This window comes from Microtus pennsylvanicus, chromosome 1 (assembly GCF_037038515.1).
Source record: "Microtus pennsylvanicus isolate mMicPen1 chromosome 1, mMicPen1.hap1, whole genome shotgun sequence".
NCBI lineage: Eukaryota > Metazoa > Chordata > Mammalia > Rodentia > Cricetidae > Microtus > Microtus pennsylvanicus.
Window position 1 is genome coordinate 85,073,889 of NC_134579.1, and position 21,930 is coordinate 85,095,818.

Consider the following 21,930-nt stretch of genomic DNA (forward strand, 5'->3'; position numbering starts at 1 on the left):
AAGAGTAGGACACAGGGCCAGAGAAGGCACAGGAATTAAGAGCATTGGCTGCTCTCCCAGAGGAACCAGGTTCAGTTCCCAGCACCCACATGGCATTGGTACTTTTTGTCACACCAGTTCTAGGGGATCCAATGGACTCTTTTGGTGGGCACCAGGCATGTACATAGTGCAGATATACATGCAAGAAAAACATCCATATACATAAAGAATTCTGAAAAAGAATATGGCATTATTTATTAATACCACTGCATTTAAAATATTTGTGAGGTCCCAGCACTCGGGAGGCAGAGGCAGGCGGATCTCTGTGAGTTCAAGACCAGCCTGGTCTACAGAGCTAGTTTCAGGACAGGCTCCAAAGCCACAGAGAAACCCTGTCTCGAAAAACCAAAAAAAAAAATAAATAATAATAAATAAATAAATAAATAAATAAAATAAAATATTTGCTGAGGGAAGCAAGCAAACACTAAGTTCTCTGCATAGATAAGTAATGTGTCAAGATCAATTTAATAACTTATTTTAAATTTTGTGATTTAAAAAATTTAATCAATTAATTGATGGATGTTTTTGAGGTAGAGTTATCCTATTTAACCCAGGCTGACTTTGAACTTAAGGCAATCCTCCTGCTTAGGTTTCTAAATGCTGGGATTACAGCTATCAAATATTAAGCCTGGCAGTAGTAAGCACGATTTTATCTTTACAGTTCTTGTGAGAGGTAGTAACTACATTTTACGGATACGGAAACAGGCTCAGAGAAATGAGGTAACATGAAGAGTGCTGTAACTAAGCAGTCCACGAACTCCCTCAGTAAGTCACTGGGCTATTCTAGAAGCCAGTTTCCAACGGCGAGAACTAGATCTCTGCACACACATGGGAAATGTTAACAGTACACTTAGCATAATTTCTCAACTGCAACTATTAGCAACCTCTAAAAATACACTAAAAGAGCCTTAAAATATGACCTATTGGTAGACTTATAGATATCAAGGGCAAAATCACTGTCCTCCAAACTCTACAGAAATTAAACAGTCTTTAACCCTCTAACCTGTGAGACTACTGAATATGGAACTCTTTTGAGACAGAGGCCAGTAAACCACAGTAAAAGTAAATCCTTACCAATTGCATCAACAGCTACTCTTCTTTTTCTAGTTTTCGAATTGAACAAAGCCTCGTTTTGAGGGTGGGTAGACAGTGAGTGTTTGACATGACTTGGTTCAGAATCCGTCAGCTCATCATCTTCCATAAAAGCTTTGGCAATCTCCACTGCTTCTGTTTCAAAATAGTTCTCCGGCTCTTTAGCGGAAGTACAACCGTCGCCTACATTTGTTCTCACAGGAACATCAGAAACTCCCATTTTATCAGTTTCTGCTTCTATGGTTTGAGGTAAGGTTTGTTCCTTTTCCAGAAGATAAGCCTTCTTAAGGGACACTTTGGTTTCTAATACCAACTGTGTGTCTTCCTTAAGCGGAGGGAGTTGGGGAAAAACTTCAATAGCGTGAGTATTGCCCAAAGAACCATTTTCTCTATAGTTATTTGGTAAACTGAATTTACTATCACAGGTTTTTTGCAGTTTCGAGTTTACAGGATATTCTGGGGTTCTCTTTTCAACACAAGACTGAGGAGGTATTTTTGATACATCTTCAGATGTAGGTGAATGTTGGACAGTATATTCAGTTCTGATCAAATCAAATTCCTCTAACATTCCTTTAACCTTGTGTAAGGCGCTTTCTGAGACTGTGACCCGTTTTCCACCTGCTGTACTAAATCCAGAGAATACCGATGAACTGACATTGCTCGTGAAGGTTTTGGGGAGTGACGATACACCCTCGGGATTCTGCACCACAGAGCTCTTGCTTCTCACAGAGCGGTCAGATTGTTCATTACTTTCCAGAGGCACCGTGGAAGGTTTAGCACTACCATCCATCTCAGAAAACACTCGCTTTGCCTTTTCTAATGAAGCATCTGATACCTGCACAGCTTTCCCACTTGCTGTGCTAAAAATGCCATAAGTGTGTGAAGGACAGGCTGCCTGGGGAAGTTCCCTTACAGAGTTACATGTGTCCCAAGTTCCCAAATTAACAGGTTGCATTTGAGCTTTCTCCAGTCCAGACATACTTTGGTTATTATGCTGTAAAATTTGTTCTTTCTGGGTATAAACAAAAGTCTTATGTGAGTTTATATAGTTGTCATCTAAAGAGCTAGGACGTATAAAATCCTGTGAATTATCCAATACTTTATGACAGCTTGTGTGGCAAGTATCTGGTTTACTATTTATGTTTTGTTTAATTGTCTTATTGTTGTCTGTGAAAATCTCTTTCACTGCTTTTACAGTTTCTTGTGAATAAGATGTAATGACCATAGGTGAGCTTACCTTAAAATTTCTTGATTCTCCTGTAGCCATCTCAATGGCTACGCTTCTTTTTGCACAGGGTGAAGAGTTAGTCTCAAGTTTCTGAAGACAAGTATTTTCCTTTGCAGTTTGTGGGTATGTACTTACTTCTTCTGTAGCAGACACATTGGAGAAAAGGGCACTGTCTTCAGCATTCTTCATGTCTGGCTGAGTATCAGAATCGATTTTATTTTTTGAGAAATATCCTGAATCATTATGCATGTCATCAGAGTGACAAAAACTAGACTGGGATGGACAGCTGCGAGACACGCGAGGGTCACTAAAGAGGGCCAAGGCTTGATTTTCAGATGCACAGTTTGCACCAACTTCGTTTCTAATGCTGTCTGAACTATGCTCATCTGAGGCATTTCCAGCATAGCCTTCAGTGTGTTCCTTTACACAGTCAGTTTCGGCAGCATTTTTTCTTTCAGATTTATCCCCCAGTCCTTCTCTAAGCTGTTTTCTGCCTTTGGGTAGAGAAAACTCAGTGACACAAGTTTTCCTGCCGTGTCCTGTGTCACATGCCAAAGCACAATCTTCAGTGACTGAGGAAGACAACTGCCTAATGCAGGAGGTTGTAGGACTTTTTTCTATTTCATTAGAAGAGGTACTATTTGATGTTCTGAGATTTTCAGTCTGCCTATACAAATGATCACTTTGCTTAGGTGGTACTCCAGTCTCCTTAGAGCCAAAGCTGTTTGGCTTTTCTTCACTCTTTGAGGCAGGGATTTCAACAATTGTTTCACATGCTAATGTAAGCCCTTCTTTGAAGTTCTCTCTGTCCTTCAAGGGTTTTGACCCTTGATGACTAAAACTGGTGGTTTTCCTAACATATTGTGTTTCATCAAAAAGGTTCTTTACTTTGTCCAAAGAGTCCTGTGTAATTTTGACTTTTTTCCCACTAGCTGTATGAAAACTTAACAGAGTAGGTTCTTTGGTACTTTCTATTTCAAATTCATGATGCTCCTGAAGAGTTGGTAACTGACCGACAGTCCCAAGTGGGAAACGTTCTTTGAATACCTTCTTAATACTGGTAGTTTCCTTGTGACATGAAATATCCATTTTGTTCTTATTTATGCCACAATGAAATTTAGAACTCAAAGGATCTGAAAAGATGATCAATTCATCTGTCTCTTGATTTAAAATATTGGCACTTTTACTTAATGACTCCTCAGAGACTCTGATATTTTTCCCACTTGCAGTCTGAAAGGATATATTAAAATCTTTTATATTTTGCTCCATCTTACCAGAAGGTAATTGTTCTTTATCTGAAGATTGAATATAGCATGTTTCCTCAGCTTTCATGACTTCCAAACATGTTAAATCTGATATACACTCCTTAATTTGTGTGTTTTCCTCCCTCACATACTGGGTACATGACTTAGGATACTTACTGCTTTGATCAGCAGCACATGGTAAATCACCGCCATCCTTTTGAATATCAAATGTGACCCCTGTACTTGGTTTACTACTCTCAGAGTTTTCTAACTTATAAGTACTTCTTTGAGAACCAGTATAATTATCTTCATATTTTGTATTTCTTGTACAATTTTCAGGATTTTTGCCAACAAAACCACCAGTAGTCATTTCAGCATTATTTTGTAATGTTACTTGGCACTTACTAGTTTTCTCATCAAAACTTTTATCACTGTTTTGTTTCTTTATCTTAAACACCGAAGCAACAGAATCATGATCAGCACTTGAAGAGAAAGCTCTTGGGTCTATTTTTGCAGAAGTTTCCTCACTAATATTTTCAATGTCACTGAACAGTTTCACAGCTTTTTGTAGAGCCTCATTGGACACACTAAGCTTTGTGCCAAGAGCTGAACGAAATCCTTCAAACTCCATTTCATTTACATTTGTTAAAAAACAAGATGTACTTTCGTTACAATTGCCTTTCAACAGGCAAGAAGAGTTTTGTTTAACACCAACAGAACCTTCAAATTTCTTGCTGTGATCTGTGTGACCAACAGAGGAGGAATCCATTGTGAGATGAGGATCAACATCTTTCCGCTCCTCAGAAGTGGTACCTATGGCAACCATCAGGTTTCCAGGAACGTCAGGGACATTATTCTGTGCTACACGGCTTGGCTTTCTGAACTGTGTGAATTCAAACTGACTTCCTGATTCTTCCAAGATAGTAGAAAGTTCTGTAATTTCTGCCTTTTGGCTGGGTGTTAAACTGTGGTTCGAATGAAAATCTTGCTTTGAAGATAATAGCTGAGGTGATGTGTGAGTATCTTCACAAGAAACAGATGCCCGACCCTGAGAAGGGGCAGACACGGTAGTAGTAACTGACTGCAAATCAAATGTATAAGGTTCGCTTAGTCTCTTCTGGTTTGCTAATGGTAAGACATTAACAATGTCGATACAAGTTAAACTAGTAGGATACTGCTCTTCAATATCTTTGAAGAATATCTTGCTTTTCTTGACATTATGTTCTGAAAGTTTTATTTCTTTATTGGAAGCTGTTCTGAAGCTACCTCCAAAATTATGGCTAAAGACTGGATCCAAAAACCATGAACATCTGTCTGTATAGTCATTGTTCCCAGCTGACCTCACATCCAGGGAGGAATTCAATTTTAAATCTTTGTCTGCAGTTCCTTTCAGATGCTGCTCCATGGCACTTCTACTCTTCTTTGTACATGCTGAGGAATCTGAGTCATTTGTTATCAACGCACGGGCTGCTTGTTCATCACCTATGTCTTCATCTACTGCTGTTGCTATAGGAGAGGTCTGGAGATCAGGCCCTTGTGCATGGCTGAGGTCTTCTTCCTGCAGTTCCACTGTATTTCCTAAACCAATCTTATTACTTTCATAAGTTCCTTGAAAGGCAATATTATTCTCATTTTCTGGAAAAAGTTCTTCAGAACTGATATTGACTGATATTTCTGAGATAAAAGCGTTTTTTTCTTGGTCCTTTTTTATGACCGCTAGGTTTGTGTTCTTACTGATCCGAGACTTCCCTGCGGGGGACGCTTCAGTCACATATTTGCCAGGTGGCAGAAACTCAGAGGTTTTAGAACTTTCACTTAGGATGCATATTTTATTTTTCTCCAAGGGAATGTTTTTGCTTAATTCAGTATTATCTTTACAACACTCACACTGCAGTTTCTCTGGCATTTTACACACGTTTCCTCTGGAAACCACAGCTGGCTTTGACAGAGGCATCTTCAAGCTGGGAGTTACTTTAAGAATACTGGTGCTCTTATGGCCACCGATGGGGTCTTCCTGTAATTCAAAGCTAGTGCTGCCGGGCTGCACTGCTGCCGCATACTGTCCTGCAGGATGACAGGCTGAGACTAAGACTCTTTCTTTTCCATTTAAAACTTTGGGGCTCTTCTGATCTTCATTTTCACATTGTTTTTCGGGCAAGCATGACAGACAATCAGTTTCTAGTGCTGTATGTGGCCCTGATTTTTCTTCACTGACTATTGCTTCTTTGTCATTGAGATCTTGAGATATCAATGCATTAGTGTGACTACTTTCTTTATTGGAAGCAGTCACAAAAGAGTTGGCCAAGGACAAAGATGGCTCTTTAGGATCATTCTGTAAGGAGCTTCTTATGACAGAAGAATCTGATAAACCTAAACATAAGGATATAGAGTGACAGAATAGGTTAAATAAATTACTACTAATTGCATCCACTCAATGCTTTTATCACGTTAACAAGAAGAACAGAGCAAGAGCGATTAACAGATTCGAAACAGAACCTGATGTAGTCACAACTTTGAAGTTACTAAAAGTCTAGATGAAGGAGCCATGAGAATAGCTCAGTTAGTAAAGTGCAGACCTGAGCTGAAATTCCTGGTACCCAAAAGTGCCCACATAAGAAACAGGGTGCGGCACTGTGTATCTATCAACTTCAGTACTTTAAGATTGGGAACAGAGCCTGGTGGTGGTGGCACACATCTTTGATCCCAGCACTCAAGAGGCAGAGGCAGGCAGATTTCCATAAATTCAAGGCCAGCCTGGTCTACAAAGAGACAGCCAGGATTATTACACATAGAAACCTTGTCTGGAAAAATCAACAAAGAAAAAGAAAAGGGCACAGAGGTAGGTAGATCCCTGGAGTGCAAACAACACTCCAATATTCTAGGACCACCAATCCATTCTCCAAGCCATTTACATTTTCTCCTAGGGAGCTAACACTGACTTTGGGAAGCAATAAGCGTCTCCCTTATGTTCCCCAGGCTGGCCTTGAATTTGTAGGCTCCTGCTTCAGCTTCCCAAGTAAAGAACAATTTTAATTTTCCAATTTTACATAATAAACACTTCTAAGCAGGATTAAGTGGGCAAGTTCTTAATGTATATGGATAGAAAGCTGTCTCAGGAGCCATGAAGCAGGACGTGGCAGTGCATGTCTGTGGTCCTAACTACTTGGGAGTCTAAGGTAGGAGATAAGCCAAGTTCAAAGCCAACATAGAGCACAAAAGGAGGACAAATGGCATGATGGCTCAGTGGGTAGGCATTTTCCATGAAGCCTGAGGACCCAAGGATCGGCATGGTAGGTCAGGCACAATTCAGGCAAGTTGTCCACTGACCTCCACACATATACACACAATAAGTAAAACTAAAAAAAGTCAATGCTGTGTGTATATGTGTATATATGTATATGTATTTGGTGCAAAATGATCCACCAGATTTGAAAGACACACTTCTAAACCCTGAATCCAAAGTCTCAACACTAATGTATATAAGCACTCTCTGTGACTAATAGGAGGCCCAAAAGACTACAGAAAGAAAGCAAGTGTTGCTTTTCAAAAAATTTTAAAAATCGCATATTCAAATTAGAGACCTTAGCCTCATCCATAAAACTACATATACCATAGACCAAAAAAGACCCCAGGATTACCTGAATTCTCATATGTAAATATGAATGGCGCGTCAAAAGCTCTTGCTTCAAACTGTGCTGAAGGGTTAGTGAGCTCTGACGTTCTTTGATGAGATGCATCATCACTTACGGAGTAAATAAACTTTTTCCTTTTGTTTTTTAGAGTGGATATTAAACCTGCAGTTTTCCCAGTTGCAGAAGTGTGAGTGAGAGTTGTTGGCCAGGTTCCAGAGTCAGCTGAACCGGGACACAATGAATCCTCTGTCTGTGAGCACACAGCACAGGTTCCCAACACACTGGCAGAGACGCCAGGTTCTTCTGTCTGTGAGCACACAGCACAGGTTCCCAACACACTGGCAGAGACGCCAGTTTCTTCTGTCTGTGAGCACACAACACAGGTTCCCAACACACTGGCAGAGACGCCAGGTTCTTCTGTCTGTGAGCACACAGCACAGGTTCCCAAAACACTGGCAGAGACGCCACTTTCTTCTGTCTGTGAGCACACAGCACAGGTTCCCAACACACTGGCAGAGGTGCCAGGTTCTTCTGTGGCAGCTAGGCTGGTCTCACTCTCTGAGAACACAGTGCCCAGACACTCCTCAAGTGGCTCTCTCATTCTGAACACAGACTTGCAGACACTCTGAAACAGGCAGGCTGCTTGACAAGTTCCAGACACTGCTTGCTCCCCTGCAATGGAGACCTTGTGTGAGTCAAGATGCTGTCCTTCGTGTGCCCTATCTCCCAGAGTTTTCTCACTGATCACCTTTTCTGGTTCTGGAAGAACAGAAATATGAGGTAAAGAGTTTTCTGAAGCAATAGAGTCAATACCTTCTTTCTTCGTATCTATGAAGTCTTTTTCTGAATTATTCTGGTTATTAGAAGAAATACACAGGAGAGGTGTTTTTCCCATCTGGGTTCCAGTCAGACCAGAGAGGGTTAGCTGAGACCACCCACTGCTGGAAGACTGTACAGCTTCCTTGCAGATTTCCTCATTTCCACTGCTACAGGACTTCTGGTTTGTCACATCTGGATCTAAGGGATCACTGTGGCTTGGTTTAATATCCAGTTCAGATGAATGTTTCTCACCAGCCCATCTACTAGCTTCTTCACTTAACTCATCAGTTCTGACGTCACTGAAAATTTTCTTCCTGCTCTTGCCCATTCTCATTTTTTGTAGATTTCTGCTTCTGTGCTTAGGAAAACATAACGAGAAACTATCTTCTTCAGAAGTTTCTGCAGTTGTCTCCCAATCTTCTACATTTGGCATTGTCTTTTGAAGGCCATCTTTGAAGCTGTTTGTTTTGCCAGATGAATCCCCTAACATTTTCTCCAATCCTGTTACAATTCAAAACAAAAGCACATTATAACATTTATAATACAACTCACAATTCTTCTCCAAACATGATTCATATTAAATAATACACAAATATGCAACAAGGGGTTATTCTGAATGCCAGTTCTTTTTCTGGCAAGTCGCTCATCTAAAAGCCAGTGCCAATGTGCTGAAAGTCTCTACTCAGATGCCAATCTCTAATACATCTTTTATCAGGTCTACACAGTTAAGGGGCACCTTTGAAACTGCTATCTCCCCAACTTAGTATTCTAAGATCTGTCAACTCAGACATAGTCAACCAAGCCTGTATTACTACGAGGAAGTAGGAAGCAAATCTATCAAGTGAGCTTCTATCTTTTGTATCCTGATGTCAAAGGTCTAGAAAGGAAAGCAGTGGCTTTCTCCTGAAGAAAAGAACAATTACATCAATTAAGATCAGTGGCCCAACTAAATAGAAGTACTTACTGTGACTAAAAGCTTGCCTCTGGCTTTTATTTTCACTGTCAGTCACAGAGGGAAGAGATCTAGCATTCTTTTTCAGACTTTCATTGTGGTTGGAAAAGTAGCTTCTCAAAATCTGCTGAAATCATTTTCAAAATCATTAACTAGTATAACCCTTTTGTTGCACATATATATTCATGTTACCAAACAGGAAGACAGAAAACTTTTTAGGAAGAAATTACATATGGGATCAGGTTTAGAAACATTCCCGAAGGTTAGGAAAATTATAAATTGTAGTTTTAAAGAATGCAGGACAGCCAGGCATAGTGACACACACATATAATCTTAGCAAGTGGGAAGCAGAGGCAGGAAGATTACAAATTTGAGGCTAGAATGATTTTCAACCAGTTTAGGGCTAGCTAGGACTACATAGCAAAACCCAAAGCCAAAAACAAAAAAATAAATCAAACCCAAACCAAAACAACAACAAAAACGAGCTGAGGAGCTTTGGTAGCTGATGGCTTCTGGGAAAGAGAATCATTTGTGTAGAGCAAATGGCAAGTGGTAGGCTGCTCACCCTGCAATGTGTCCCCACACTCATCTGCATCTAGGGGCACTAGTTGGATTCAGGGGATCATTTTAAAACTAAAGAAAAACAGTATATAAAGTTGAGAGTGGGTCATGTTAGGGAGGATCATGAGGGAATTGGAGAAGGAAAAGAGGGTGAATATGATCAAAATATATACATGTAAAATCTGAGAATTTTTTTTGTCTGAGACAGGGTTTCTCTATGTAGCCTGTGTACACACACAAACACACACATACACACAAAGTGAAGATATTCTTAATGAGGAATGTCATGAGTATCACCATCCTGACACTGACTTACAGCAGGAGAGTCTTCAGGATACACAATTCCTCGTGCTTCCTCATCTCGGGCTATAAAAGAAATTAAATTTCACTGTATTGTATTATTTTTTGTTTGTTTTCTTTTGAGACAGGGTTTCTCTGTGGTTTTGGAGCCTGTCCTGGAACTAGCTCTTGTAGACCAGGCTGGCCTCAAACTCACAGAGATCTGCCTACCTCTGCCTCCCGAGTGATGGGATTAAAGGCGTGCGCCACCACCACTGGCTCTGTATTACATATTGTACACCAAAATTAATAGACAAAAACTTTTTGGAAACAACCCCACCCACACACATTATTTGATAAGAGGCACATCTGAAACAAAATTAAGTGACCAAAGTCAGCAATGAGGAAGACTGACCTGGACTGACTTGTCACACTGTTTCTTAATGCCACTTGCATGGTGGTTAGAAATGGTGGTTTGGTGACATTAGCTTTATGGTAATATTCTCTACAATGGCTAATGAAAGACATGTAAAGGCTGTGACTTCAAAGCTTCCCTGGGAAACTTTATGCTTTGTTTAGACAATGATTCATTCTAAAGGCATAATTAATGCTAATTACTTCTTAGCTTTCAGCCTTTTTACTTTATTATTTCACATAAGCAATAAAATAAAGTCCAATCACTTCTGGCTAAACGGACCAAAATGAAATGCTATTTGGCTAGCATCATCCAAGCCCTGGTTGAGGGCTGGCAAGATGACTCAGAAGGTAAATGTGCATAAAAGTAAATGTGTACATGAAGTTATAATACACAGATGACATAGTGCTAAAATGTGACTCTCTGATAGCATTTTAGACAGAGAGAAGAAAATTATTCAGAACTACTAACATATTCAGCACACAGTAACATCTGAATCAGCTTTCATGTTTACTTACTTTTTTAACCTTTTTGTTTGTTTGTTTGTTTGGTTTGGTTTAGTTTTGGTTTGGTTTTTTGAGACAGGGTTTCTCTATAGCTTTGGAGCCTGTACTGGAACTAACTCTTGTACACCAGGTTGGTCTCGAACTCACAAAGATTCACCTGCCTCTGCCTCCAGAGGGCTGGGATTAAAGGTGTGCGCCACCACCACCTGGCTTGGAATTGGAGTTATTATGGACAGTTGTAAGCCACTACATGAGTGCAGAGAACTGAACCAGGGTCCTCTACAAGACAGCAGATGTTCATAAACACTGAGCCATCTCTCCAGCGCCCCATGTTTTCTTTCTAACACAAGGTTGGAAGTGACAACTTAGCTGCCTCAGCTACCTCATCCTGTGCAGTACACATTTGCCACCATTACCTATGAGCACAGTGGAACTAAGGGTTGGAGGTGTAGCTAACGAACTTGACCAAGACATATCAGGATCCACCTCAACTCCGAGACTTTCAGAGATGGGTTTGGGTGTCTGACCCTACAAAAAAAGACAACAGTTTAATGTACAGAAACACTGGTGACTATGTTTTTCATTCACACTTTATTTACCACATAATGCTAAGTGCAGATCTGCAACTCTCGAGCTAAAGGGATGACACTGTCACATTCTCAACTTATATTAAGGAAGTAATCTGAGCGGAACACTTACCTCCTTGATTTTTGGTGAAGAAAATAAACTTCCATATAATACTGCAAGTGAAAAAAAACCACAAAGTTATTAGATTTTTAGTAACATTTCGACAACCTACAAGTAAAACCCAGGGGGCTGCACTTGAGAGCACCGGCTGTTCTTGCAGAGGACCTGGGTTCCAATCACCTACAATAGGTGGCTCGCAATCATCTATAACTGTAGTTCCCGGGGACCTAATGCTCACTTTTGGCCTCTGGACACCAGGCATGCATGTGTTATACATACATACACATAGGCAAAACACTCAAACAGATAATTTAAAAGTAAATAAAGTCTTAAAAGACAATAAAAATAAGAACCTTTGCAGTGCTCATACCTGGCTTTTCTCTTTGTGGTACAACTTGTGTGCGTCGCAGAGGAAGAGGGCTAGACAAAGCGAAACAATGGCCTCAGGTTAAAAGGAGAACAGCAATAGCAGAGAGATCATTCTGTACTGAGTTTTTATGGTTGGGAAGACAAGAGTTTGATATGCAGCCTCACACTGTGACCCAGCTGCCTCAGGTTCTCTAGTGCTAGGATTTTCAGAGTGGGTTACCAGGCCTGGCTCAAAGTAAACGTTCCTAACATAAAAAGTACCACTTGAGGAATTTATTACACAGTATTTAAAAACAGAAGTTGGTCCAGGAGGTACTCAGCTGTGGCGATCTGGATGACAGCTTATTTCTGAGACAAACACATGCGAGAGAACGTTTGTTTAAACACATTCTAACAGAAGCTGAGCATGATGGTTCAGTAGAGCCCCCAGCCTCGTGGGAGGCTAAGGCTGGAAATTCTGCAGTGTGAGATGAGGCCTTGAAAACAAATAAAATGCATGTCTGTAAGTCCTTACAAAATATACACTAGGCTCCTCATACCTTTCGCTGAGACAAGACCTCAGAGGCGGACTGGCAACATCAAGCACGGGGCCCACTTTGGCCTTTGTTCTGCGGTGATTTTTATGTTTACTGTTTGCAGTAATCTTCCCTGAAACAGTAGAAAAATGCCGTGAGGGTGTAGACACTACGGACTTTGAACTTAAGAATGAAAACAGACTATTCAGGGAGCTGTCGCCTCCTAGGGAGATGCATCTTAAGAGATGAGTACAGCCTATGCTATGGCATCACAGAAGGTAAATAATAGGGCCGGAGAGATGGCTCAGAGGTTAAGAGCTCTGCATGCTCTTCCAAAGGTCCTGAATTCAATTCCCAGCAACCACATGGTGGCTCACAACCATCTGTAATGAGATTTGGTGCCCTCTTCTGGCCTGCAGGGATACATGTAGGCAGAGCACTGTATACATAATAAATAGATAAAATTAAAAAATAATAATAAAAAAAAATAAAGGGAGACGCTGAAGAGAAACCACAAGTCCAATCTGAACGAATCATTCTGCTTTCGCCATTTCACTTTAGACTCCTGAATAAAAGTGGGAAAACAAGGCCTTCATGACTGCAACTTCCCCTCGTCCCTTCCTTGTCTTGGGTGATGGAGACTGAAACTAGGGCTTTTCAAATGACAAACATGGTGTTGAGGGGTGGAGCTGGAGAGAGTTAAGAGCACTGGCTGCTCTTCCAGAGGATCCAGGTTCAATTTTCAGCACCCACATGGCAACTCACACCTGCATGTAACGGCTGTTCTAAGGGAACCAACTGCCTCTCACACAGACATACATGCAGGCAAGATACCAATGTACATAAAATAAAGATAAATAAAGTATCAAATGATAAACATGTACACTACCAAACTACCCTGCTTGCCTGATGGCTTCATTTGACTTGGCTGGTAAGATGCTATTCTTTCACACTCCACTGTGACTACTCTGAGAGCAAGCTGCCAAACCTGCAGAACTACATACAAGATCTGTTTCCCAGCCGGGCGGTGGTGGCGCACGCCTTTAATCCCAGCACTTGGGAGGCAGAGGCAGGCGGATCTCTGTGAGTTCAAGACCAGCCTGGTCTACAAGAGCTAGTTCCAGGACAGGCTCCAAAACCACAGAGAAACCCTGTCTCGAAAAACCAAAAAAAAAAAAAAAATCTGTTTCCCTTGAGGTTACAGCCCTGGCTGTCTTGGAACTGGCTATATTGACCAAGTCGGCCTTGAACTCAAGCTATCTATTGGCCTCTGCCTTCCACCACAGTCAACTGTTTTTCACTTTTTTCTTGACTTGAAACATCTACTTTCAAGCTTCCATTAAGAAACTGACTAATCCAGGCTGGAGAGATGGCTCAGACGTTAAGAGCACTGGCTGCTCTTCTAGAGGACCTGAGTTCAATTCCCAGCAACCACATAGTGGCTCACAACCATCTAGAATAAGATCTGATGCCCTCTTCTGGTGTGTGTATACATAATAAATAAATCTTTAAAAAAGAAAGAAAGAAAGAAAGAAAGAAAGAAAGAAAGAAAGAAAGAAAGAAAGTAAGTGACTAATCCAATACTCACCTGAAAGGAGGGATGCTATGATCAAGAAGGAACTATCTAATTAGTAAGCTTTAGTGGTCCCAAGGGTATAGTATGTGCCTGCCCTCCTATATGTTCCTGTTTCCCCACTATTCTGTGAATTTCATAAGGTACATTCTATCCTATTACTATACCCATAGCAATTACAACTACACTTAATATCTCACTGAGCATGCATATCACAACATAGTACTCTAAAGCAAAACAAAGTGCACACTTATGTCAAGAAGGTAATAAATATTCCGGAGGCTGAACAAATGTACAACCTTACTAAACAAATGTTTACAACCACCTGGCACCTAGGTCAGAGACACTGCTGTCAAATTAAAATACTCACAGCCGGGCGATGGTGGCACACGCCTTTAATCCCAGCACTCGGGAGGCAGAGGCAGGCAGATCTCTGTGAGTTCGAGACCAGCCTGGTCTACAGAGCTAGTTCCAGGACAGGCTTCAAAGCCACAGAGAAACCCTGTCTCGAAAAAAAAAAAACCAAAAAAAAAAAAAGCCAAAAAAAAAAAAAAAATTAAAATACTCACAAGAAATTAATTCAAAAAAAAAAAAAAACACACCTATGGAAAAGCAAAAAACCCAGGATAGCCAAAACAATCTTGTACAATAAAAGAATTTCTGGAGGTATCACAATTCCTGACTTCAAACTCTACTCCAGAGCTACAGTAATGAAAACAGCCTGGTACTGGCATAAGAACAGACAGGAGGACCAATGGAACTGAACAGAAGACCCAGATATCAACCCACACATCTTCAAACACCTGATATTTGATAAAGAAGCAAAAATTATGAAAGGGAAAAAAAGCATATTTAACAAGTGGTGCTGGCATAACTGGATATTAACATATAGAAAAATGAAAATAGACCCATATCTATCACCATGCACAAAACTCAAGTACAAATGAATCAAAGACCTCAATATAAAGCCAACCACATTGAACCTTATAAGAGAAAGTGGGAAATACACTTGAATGCATTGGTACAGGGAACCACTTCCTAAATATAACCCCAGCAGCACAGACACTGAGAAAAACAATAATAAATGGGACCTCCTGAAACTGAAAAGCTTCTGTAAAGCAAAGGACACAGTCAACAAGACAAAATGACAGCCTACAGAATGAGAAAATATCTTCACTAACCCCAAATCAGACAGAGGTCTGATCTCCAAAATATACAAAGAACTCAAGAAATTGGTCACCAAAGAACACATAATCCAATTAAAAAAATGGAGTACAGAGCTAAACAGAGAACTCTCAACAAAGGAATCTAAAATGGCTAAAAGACACTTCAGGAAATGTTCAACATCCTTAGTCATCAGAAAAATGCAAATCAAAACAATTCTGAGATTCCATCTTACACTTTTTTTTTTTTTTTTTTTTTTTTTGGTTTTTCGAAACAGGGTTTCTCTGTGGCTTTGGAGCCTGTCCTGGAACTAGCTCTGTAGACCAGGCTGGTCTCAAACTCACAGAGATCCACCTGCCTCTGTCACCTTACACTTGTAAGAATGGCCAAAATCAAAAACACTGATGACAACTTATGCTGGAGTGGTTGTGGGGAAAAGGGAACACTTCTTCTGCATTGCTGGTGGGAATGCAAGCTGTTACAGCCCCTTTTGATATCAGTGTGGCTATTTCTCAGAAAATTAGGAAACAAACTTCCTCAAGACTCAATAATACCACTTTTGGGTATATATCCAAAGGATGCTCAATCATGCCACAAGGACATGTACTCAACTATGTTCATAGCAGCTTTGTCATAGCCAAAACCTGGAAACAATCTAAATGCCCCTTGACTGAAGAATGGATAAGGAAAATGTGGTACATTTACACAATGGAGTCCTATACAGCAGAAAAAAATAACGACATCTTGAATTTTGCAGGAAAATGGATGGAGCTAGAAAACATTATTTTGAGTGAGGTAACCCACAGAAAGACAATTATCACATGTACTCACTCATAGGTGGTTTTTAAACATAAAGCAAAGAAAACCAGCCCACAAACCACAATCCCAGAGAAGTTAGACAACAATGAGGACACTAAGAGAGACTTACATAGATCTAATCTACATGGGAAGTAGAAAAAGACAAGATCTCCTGAGTAAATTGGGAGCATGGGGACCTTGGGGGAGGATTGAAGGGGGAAGGGGAGAGGCAGGGAGGGGAGCAGAGAAAAATGTAGAGCTCAATAAATATCAATAAAAAAAGTATAAAAAAATTTTTAAAAAAGGACAAAAAAAACCCCACCTCCATCCTCGTATAACTTGCAGAAATATAGTTTAGGCAACATCAACAACAAGTCCCAGGCTTTTTTTTTTTTTTTTTTTTTTGGTTTTTTGAGACAGGGTTTCTCTGTGGTTTTGGAGCCTGTCCTGGAACTAGCTCTTGTAGACCAGGCTGGTCTTGAACTCACAGAGATCCGCCTGCCTCTGCCTTCCAAGTGCTGGGATTAAAGGCGTGCGCCACCACCGCCCGGCAATCCCAGGCTTTTTTGAATATCCAAGTCATAATTCAGTAAAATCTTAGTGTTTTTACTAATACTTAGCATACTGATCATAGGAGGAAAGAAGCATTTACTAAATACCAAAATTATTTCCTTGAACCCAAACCTATCACATACCATTTCCACCATCTCCATTCTTGAGTCAGGAAAGAGATGAGAAAGACTGTGATCAGCACAACAGAACTCAGTTCATCACAGAGCTGCGATTTTACATACAATTCTGCCTGCAGTCCTAGCTCATGCCCCCCTCCATCACACTTCAACTGCATGATTTGTCCAAGTTTAACCAATACTTAACTTTTTTTTTTTTTAATTTTTTTAGACAGGTTCTCTCTGTGTAGCTCTGGCTGTCATGAATTTACTCTGTAGACCAGGCTCGCCTCAAATTCAGAGAACTAACTGATTCTGTCTCCCAAATGTTGGGACTAAAGACGTGTGCCACCATATCTGGCTATAGTTACCTAATTCGTTGAAAGGCGACTGGTCTAGTTGAGTTTGACCTTGTTCTTTGAATATTATTGGAGTTGAAGCCAACTGATGGTAAGGCGGCTTTCTCTGTGGTGTTTTAAACAGCTGTGGTTCATAACTGTGGGGTTTATAGTCATATTCTTCTGAAGGTTCAAAATTATACGGTGGTGCTTCTGAAGAAAGTTCTTCAAACCAGTTGAGGCTTATTGGTCCTAAATCTGCAAGAAAAGCAAAAGTCCCACCTTAGTTTTAATCAGTGACACCGAGGAACTCCTGAGCGATGAAGATCATAACAACCAGGGTTGATAAAGGTGATTCCACTCATGCTAAGCCTGCCAACCTGAGATACATTCGAGCCCACACTCAGATGTGCACTTACCTCATGTCGTGGAGTATGTGCACACACACAAACAAAATCAATAAAAACGTCAAAAAGATCATAGTAAAGAATAAAGGAGAAGGCATGGTTGTACTCATCTGTTATTCCACTTTCAGTAGGTCTGAGGCAGGAGGACTGAAGACTGAAAACAGCCCAGGCTACACACCGAGAACTTCACTTCAACAAAGAAAACAATGCCAGCAAGAGGGCTCAGCAGGTTAAAGGGGCTTTACTGCCAAGCCTGGAGACCTCAGCTCATGACCAGAATCCACATGGTGAAAGGAGAAAATTGACTCTTGCAAGTTGTCCCCTGACTGCTCTGCCACTCTGTTCCCACCACAAAATAAATTTAGACACATAAAAAATAAATAAATAAAACAAGGGGCTGCTGAGATGGCTCAGAGGTTAAGAGCACTGGCTGTTCTTCTAGAGGTTTTGAGTTCAATTCCCAGCAACCACATGTTGACTCACTACCATCTATAATGCGAACTGGTGCCTTCTTCTGGCCTGCAAGCACCTGGCCTGTGCAGGAAAAACACTATATACACAATAAATAAACCTTTAAAAAAATACTAAACAAAGGAACTTGAAATTTTGACTAGCTGGGCATGGGTGGTAAACACCTGTAATCCTATCACTTAGGGATTGAGTCAGAAAGATCTTAAGTTTGAGGTTAGCTACACAAAAACCATTTCTCAATTGGGTATGATATCACACACTTATAATTCTAGTATTTAGGAGGCTATAGCAGGAGGATGTCATGAGTTCCAGGCTAGCTTGCCTACACAGTGAGATTCTATCTTAAAAACCAATAGAGAAGGTGTGGGGTGGGGGGCTATCTTTTTGTTTTAAATTTTAATTTATGTGCATTAGTGTTTTGACTAAATGTATGTTTGCATGAGGGTATTGGTTACTCTGGAACTGGAGTTACAGACAGTTGTGAGTTGTCATGTGAGTGCTGGGAATTGAACCTGGGTCCTGTGAAAGAACAGCCAGTGCTCTTAAATCTCTAGCCCTTGGAGCCTACCTTAAAAGGTGGGGACTCCATAATCTAGAGCATACCAAATACAGAAAACAAAACAAAAAAGAAAAACAAGAACCATGACTGTGGAATACTTTAAGGCTCATTAAGCAAGATCATTAATGTACTCTTTTGAAAGTGCAGCAACACACAATTTTGAAAAAGTTACAAGGAGATAGAATTTAGCTATATTATCTTTTTTTAATCTTTTTTTTTTTTTTTTTTTTTGGTTTTTCAAGACAGGGTTTCTCTGTGGCTTTGGAGCCTGTCCTGGAACTAGCTCTTGTAGACCAGGCTGGCCTCGAACTCACAGAGATCCGCCTGCCTCTGCCTCCCGAGTGCTGGGATTAAAGGCATGCGCCACCATCGCCCGGCTCTTTTTTTAATCTTAACAATCATCAATTCAGGAAAAAAAACCTATTCACATAAGCATGTATTCCATAAATTAAAAAATGATTTTGAGGACTAAATATGACACATCTCTTTGAGTATGGGTTAAAGAAACACTTTCAAATAAGTACGAAAAAAAAAAAGATTCTTACATGGCAATGACAAAATGTCTAACACCCACCCACCCTATAGAGCAGTTTCACCTGCTTCAGGAGATTCAGTAGCTAAATGCATTTCACAATTAAGCCATGGTGTCCTTCGCCTTTTCACATCACAGCAAGGATGAGGTATGGAAACAACTGCTGCACCTCGAGACAGAAGGCAGTGGACCCAGCTATACTAGTACTGACATTTCCTGCCCACCCAACGGGGAAATGCCAGGGACTTTCGAACAAAGCAAAAATGAACTGCATGAAGCTTATGTTTACATCTTGTTACTACTGTGTATGTGACACGTGGGGGTCAGAGACAACTGTGCACAGCTGCTCCTGTCCTTCTTCCTTCATACGGCTTCGCGGCAACAAGCTGGTCACCAGACCTGTGCAGCACACACCTTTATCCACTAAACCACCTGACGGAACTAAGCTTAATTCATTAGCACACCCTACCCAACTTTCTGAGAAACAACATGCATACAGCATTTCTGCAGACGGAAGTGTAACTAACAGAAAAGCACTCATGAAGAGTTGCGAGCAAAACTCAGACACTTTTCACAAAAGGCCATCTTTTCCTGGGAAGGACAGCCAGACGAACCAAGTGCTCCGATCTGAAGTGTTTGGTAGACATTTTCTCAAGAATGCAGTGAGCTCATTTGAGTGAAGAAAAAAAGTTTGCTGCTAATGATGAAATGTGAGCTCCCATAATGAAATCAACCATTTCTAGGGACTCCCAGGGGCTGATTTCTTCCCAGCTTCCAATGAATCCTCGGATCAGACCAGCTGCAGAATAAATGGAGGTGCGTTTCTTAGTCATGCACTGCCAATACTCACTGACAGGATCTAATTCAGAGCCAGGTGTGGTTGCTCACACTGCAATCCCAGGATACAGGGTGATCACTACAAGTTTGCAACCAACCTGATCTACCTAGCAAGTTTGAAATTAAGCCATGGTTACATAGCAAGATGAGGTCCTCAAAACAAGAAAAATGGGGCTGCAGAGATGGCTGTTTACGGCTCTTGCAGAGGACTCAAATCCAGTCCCTAGTACTCACAGCAAGCAGCTCACAAACACCTATCACACTAGCCCCAGGGCATCCAGTGCCCTCTTCTGACCTCTGCAGGCACCCATACACACGAGCATATACCCACGCACAGACACACACACACACACAGATGTATGGTTTAAAATAACAAAAACAAATCCTAAAAGAAAGTCTGACAACTGTTCATCAGTAGCATCACAACGCGTCTGATTTGCTGGTAGCCCTTGCGAACGATTCTTCCCACTGGAAGTCGCAGTGTTACTACATCTCCCACCTATTTAGGTATTCTCCATCATCTGGTTGACCAGGAAAGGACTACGGTAACTAGATGTGCGACTCCACAACAAGCACAAAGAAAGCTGCCAGGGACTGAGTTATTCATTGTTCACTTAGAGACAGTCTCATGTGCTCCTTACTGCCCCTGAGCTCACTGTGTGATTCTGCCTCTACTTCCCAAGTGGTGAGATTACAGGCATCTGCTAATGCCTGGTTTAAGCTGAGGAACAAAGCCAGGCAGCCAAACACGAGGCATGCACTCTACTGAGCTACATTCCAGTGTCACTCCCATGCCCCCTTCTTCTGAAGAAAAAAAAATTGCCCAGCACTTGAAAGACAGAAGAAGGTGGATCTCAGTGAGTTCAAAGCTAGCCAGATCTACAAAGCGAGTTCCAGGACAGCCAGGACTGTTACATAGAGAGACACTGTCTCAAAAAACAAAAGAAAAGAAAAAAACCTTAGGTCTGAGCTCTGTAAGTCAGGCCATCATAGAATTCCCTATGTAACTCAAACTGGTTTTGACTTCATATTTAATCCACCTGGCTCGGTCTTCTACATCAAATTCACTGGGATTATAAATGTCAACTTTCGCAGGCCAGTGGTGTCAGATGCCTTTAATCCCAGCACTTGGAGGCAGAGTCAGGCGGATCTCTGTGAGTTCAAGGCCAGCTTGGTCTACGAGAGCTAGTTCCAGGACAGGCTCCAAAGCTACAGAGAAACGACGTCTCGAAAAACAAGAGAAAAAAAGAAAAAAAAAAAAAGAAGAAGAAGAACCATCACACTTAGTGCAAGTATTTTTTTGTTTGTTTTTCTGAGACAGGGTCTTTCTATGTAGCCCTAACAGTGCTTTACCTTGCTATGCAGACCAGGCTGGCCTCAAACTCAAGAGTTCCACCTGCCTCTGCCTCCCAAGTGCTGTGTTTTTGTTTTTAATTTTTTTTTTAAAGCAAGCATCCACCTTGCCTTACTTTATTGAAAATATTTTCTCTATGTGACTTAATTTACCAAGTTTTATAAAAGCTCGTCAATACCTGCTGTGCTGCATCGCGCCTGAAAAATTTCAAAAAAAGTTGGTCTCCTTTTGTATTCAATGGGCATTTTCTCTACAGTGTTCCTCCAATGCTCGCTCTGCAAAAGAGAAGTAAAATACACTTCACAAGCTTGCTTTCTTGGTGATAGGGAAAATCAAAAGCGCTGTTAAATTTGCCCAACCAGACTACCTTAGGCCCATCTTTTGGGACAAGAACAGAATTTACCACGAGGATGTGGGACAGCTCATATTTGCGCTCCAAACCAAGTGGCGACAAGATAAAAAATACGCACCGGAAAGCGGATATAGTGAGAGTCAACAACAAGAGACCTTGCTATTATTTAAAATAAATCACGTTCACTTCATTACGGAACCGTAGACTCAGACAGGATAGGTAATCCAGTAACTACAGAACCGCGCCCCAGCGAGCTTTAGGGACGCGCCTGGTCCCTGGGGGAGGGACTCCCGCGGGCTGCAAGAAGCTGGGCGGGAACCTGTCCGGGGAGAGCCGGGGTACCCCGGGCGGCGGCCCAAGAGGAGGTCGAGCGGCTCCTCCGGGACGTCCGGGACGTCAGGCGTGTCTCCCCGGCCCCTGACACCCCGAAGTGAGCGCCCGCATATGCCCGGTCCTACTGACCCGCTCTGGCTGCAGGCGCTGACAGAAGCCGCGCCGTCTCACTTCTCACGCTCGCGCGAAAAGCCCGCCCTGGGCTC

At 41.4% G+C, this 21,930-nt stretch overlaps 1 protein-coding gene across 2 annotated transcripts in view; it reads right to left on the reverse strand.

Moving 5' to 3' along the window:
• The window catches only part of Brca2 (BRCA2 DNA repair associated), a 44,712-nt gene extending 22,784 nt beyond the window's left edge, over positions 1-21,928 (reverse strand). For both annotated transcript variants that reach the window (XM_075971538.1, XM_075971528.1), the window contains exons 1-11: positions 21,854-21,928; positions 21,218-21,314; positions 16,913-17,137; positions 12,363-12,471; positions 11,825-11,874; positions 11,467-11,507; positions 11,184-11,295; positions 9,884-9,933; positions 9,019-9,130; positions 7,242-8,555; positions 1,114-5,973 (exon numbers count right to left, since the gene is read on the reverse strand). In XM_075971538.1, coding sequence (XP_075827653.1) covers positions 1,114-5,973; positions 7,242-8,555; positions 9,019-9,130; positions 9,884-9,933; positions 11,184-11,295; positions 11,467-11,507; positions 11,825-11,874; positions 12,363-12,471; positions 16,913-17,137; positions 21,218-21,284 — 6,940 coding nt within the window. In that variant the 5' untranslated portion in view covers positions 21,285-21,314; positions 21,854-21,928. The remainder of the gene's footprint in view (positions 1-1,113; positions 5,974-7,241; positions 8,556-9,018; positions 9,131-9,883; positions 9,934-11,183; positions 11,296-11,466; positions 11,508-11,824; positions 11,875-12,362; positions 12,472-16,912; positions 17,138-21,217; positions 21,315-21,853) is intronic.
• Between the last annotated feature and the right edge of the window lie 2 nt (positions 21,929-21,930).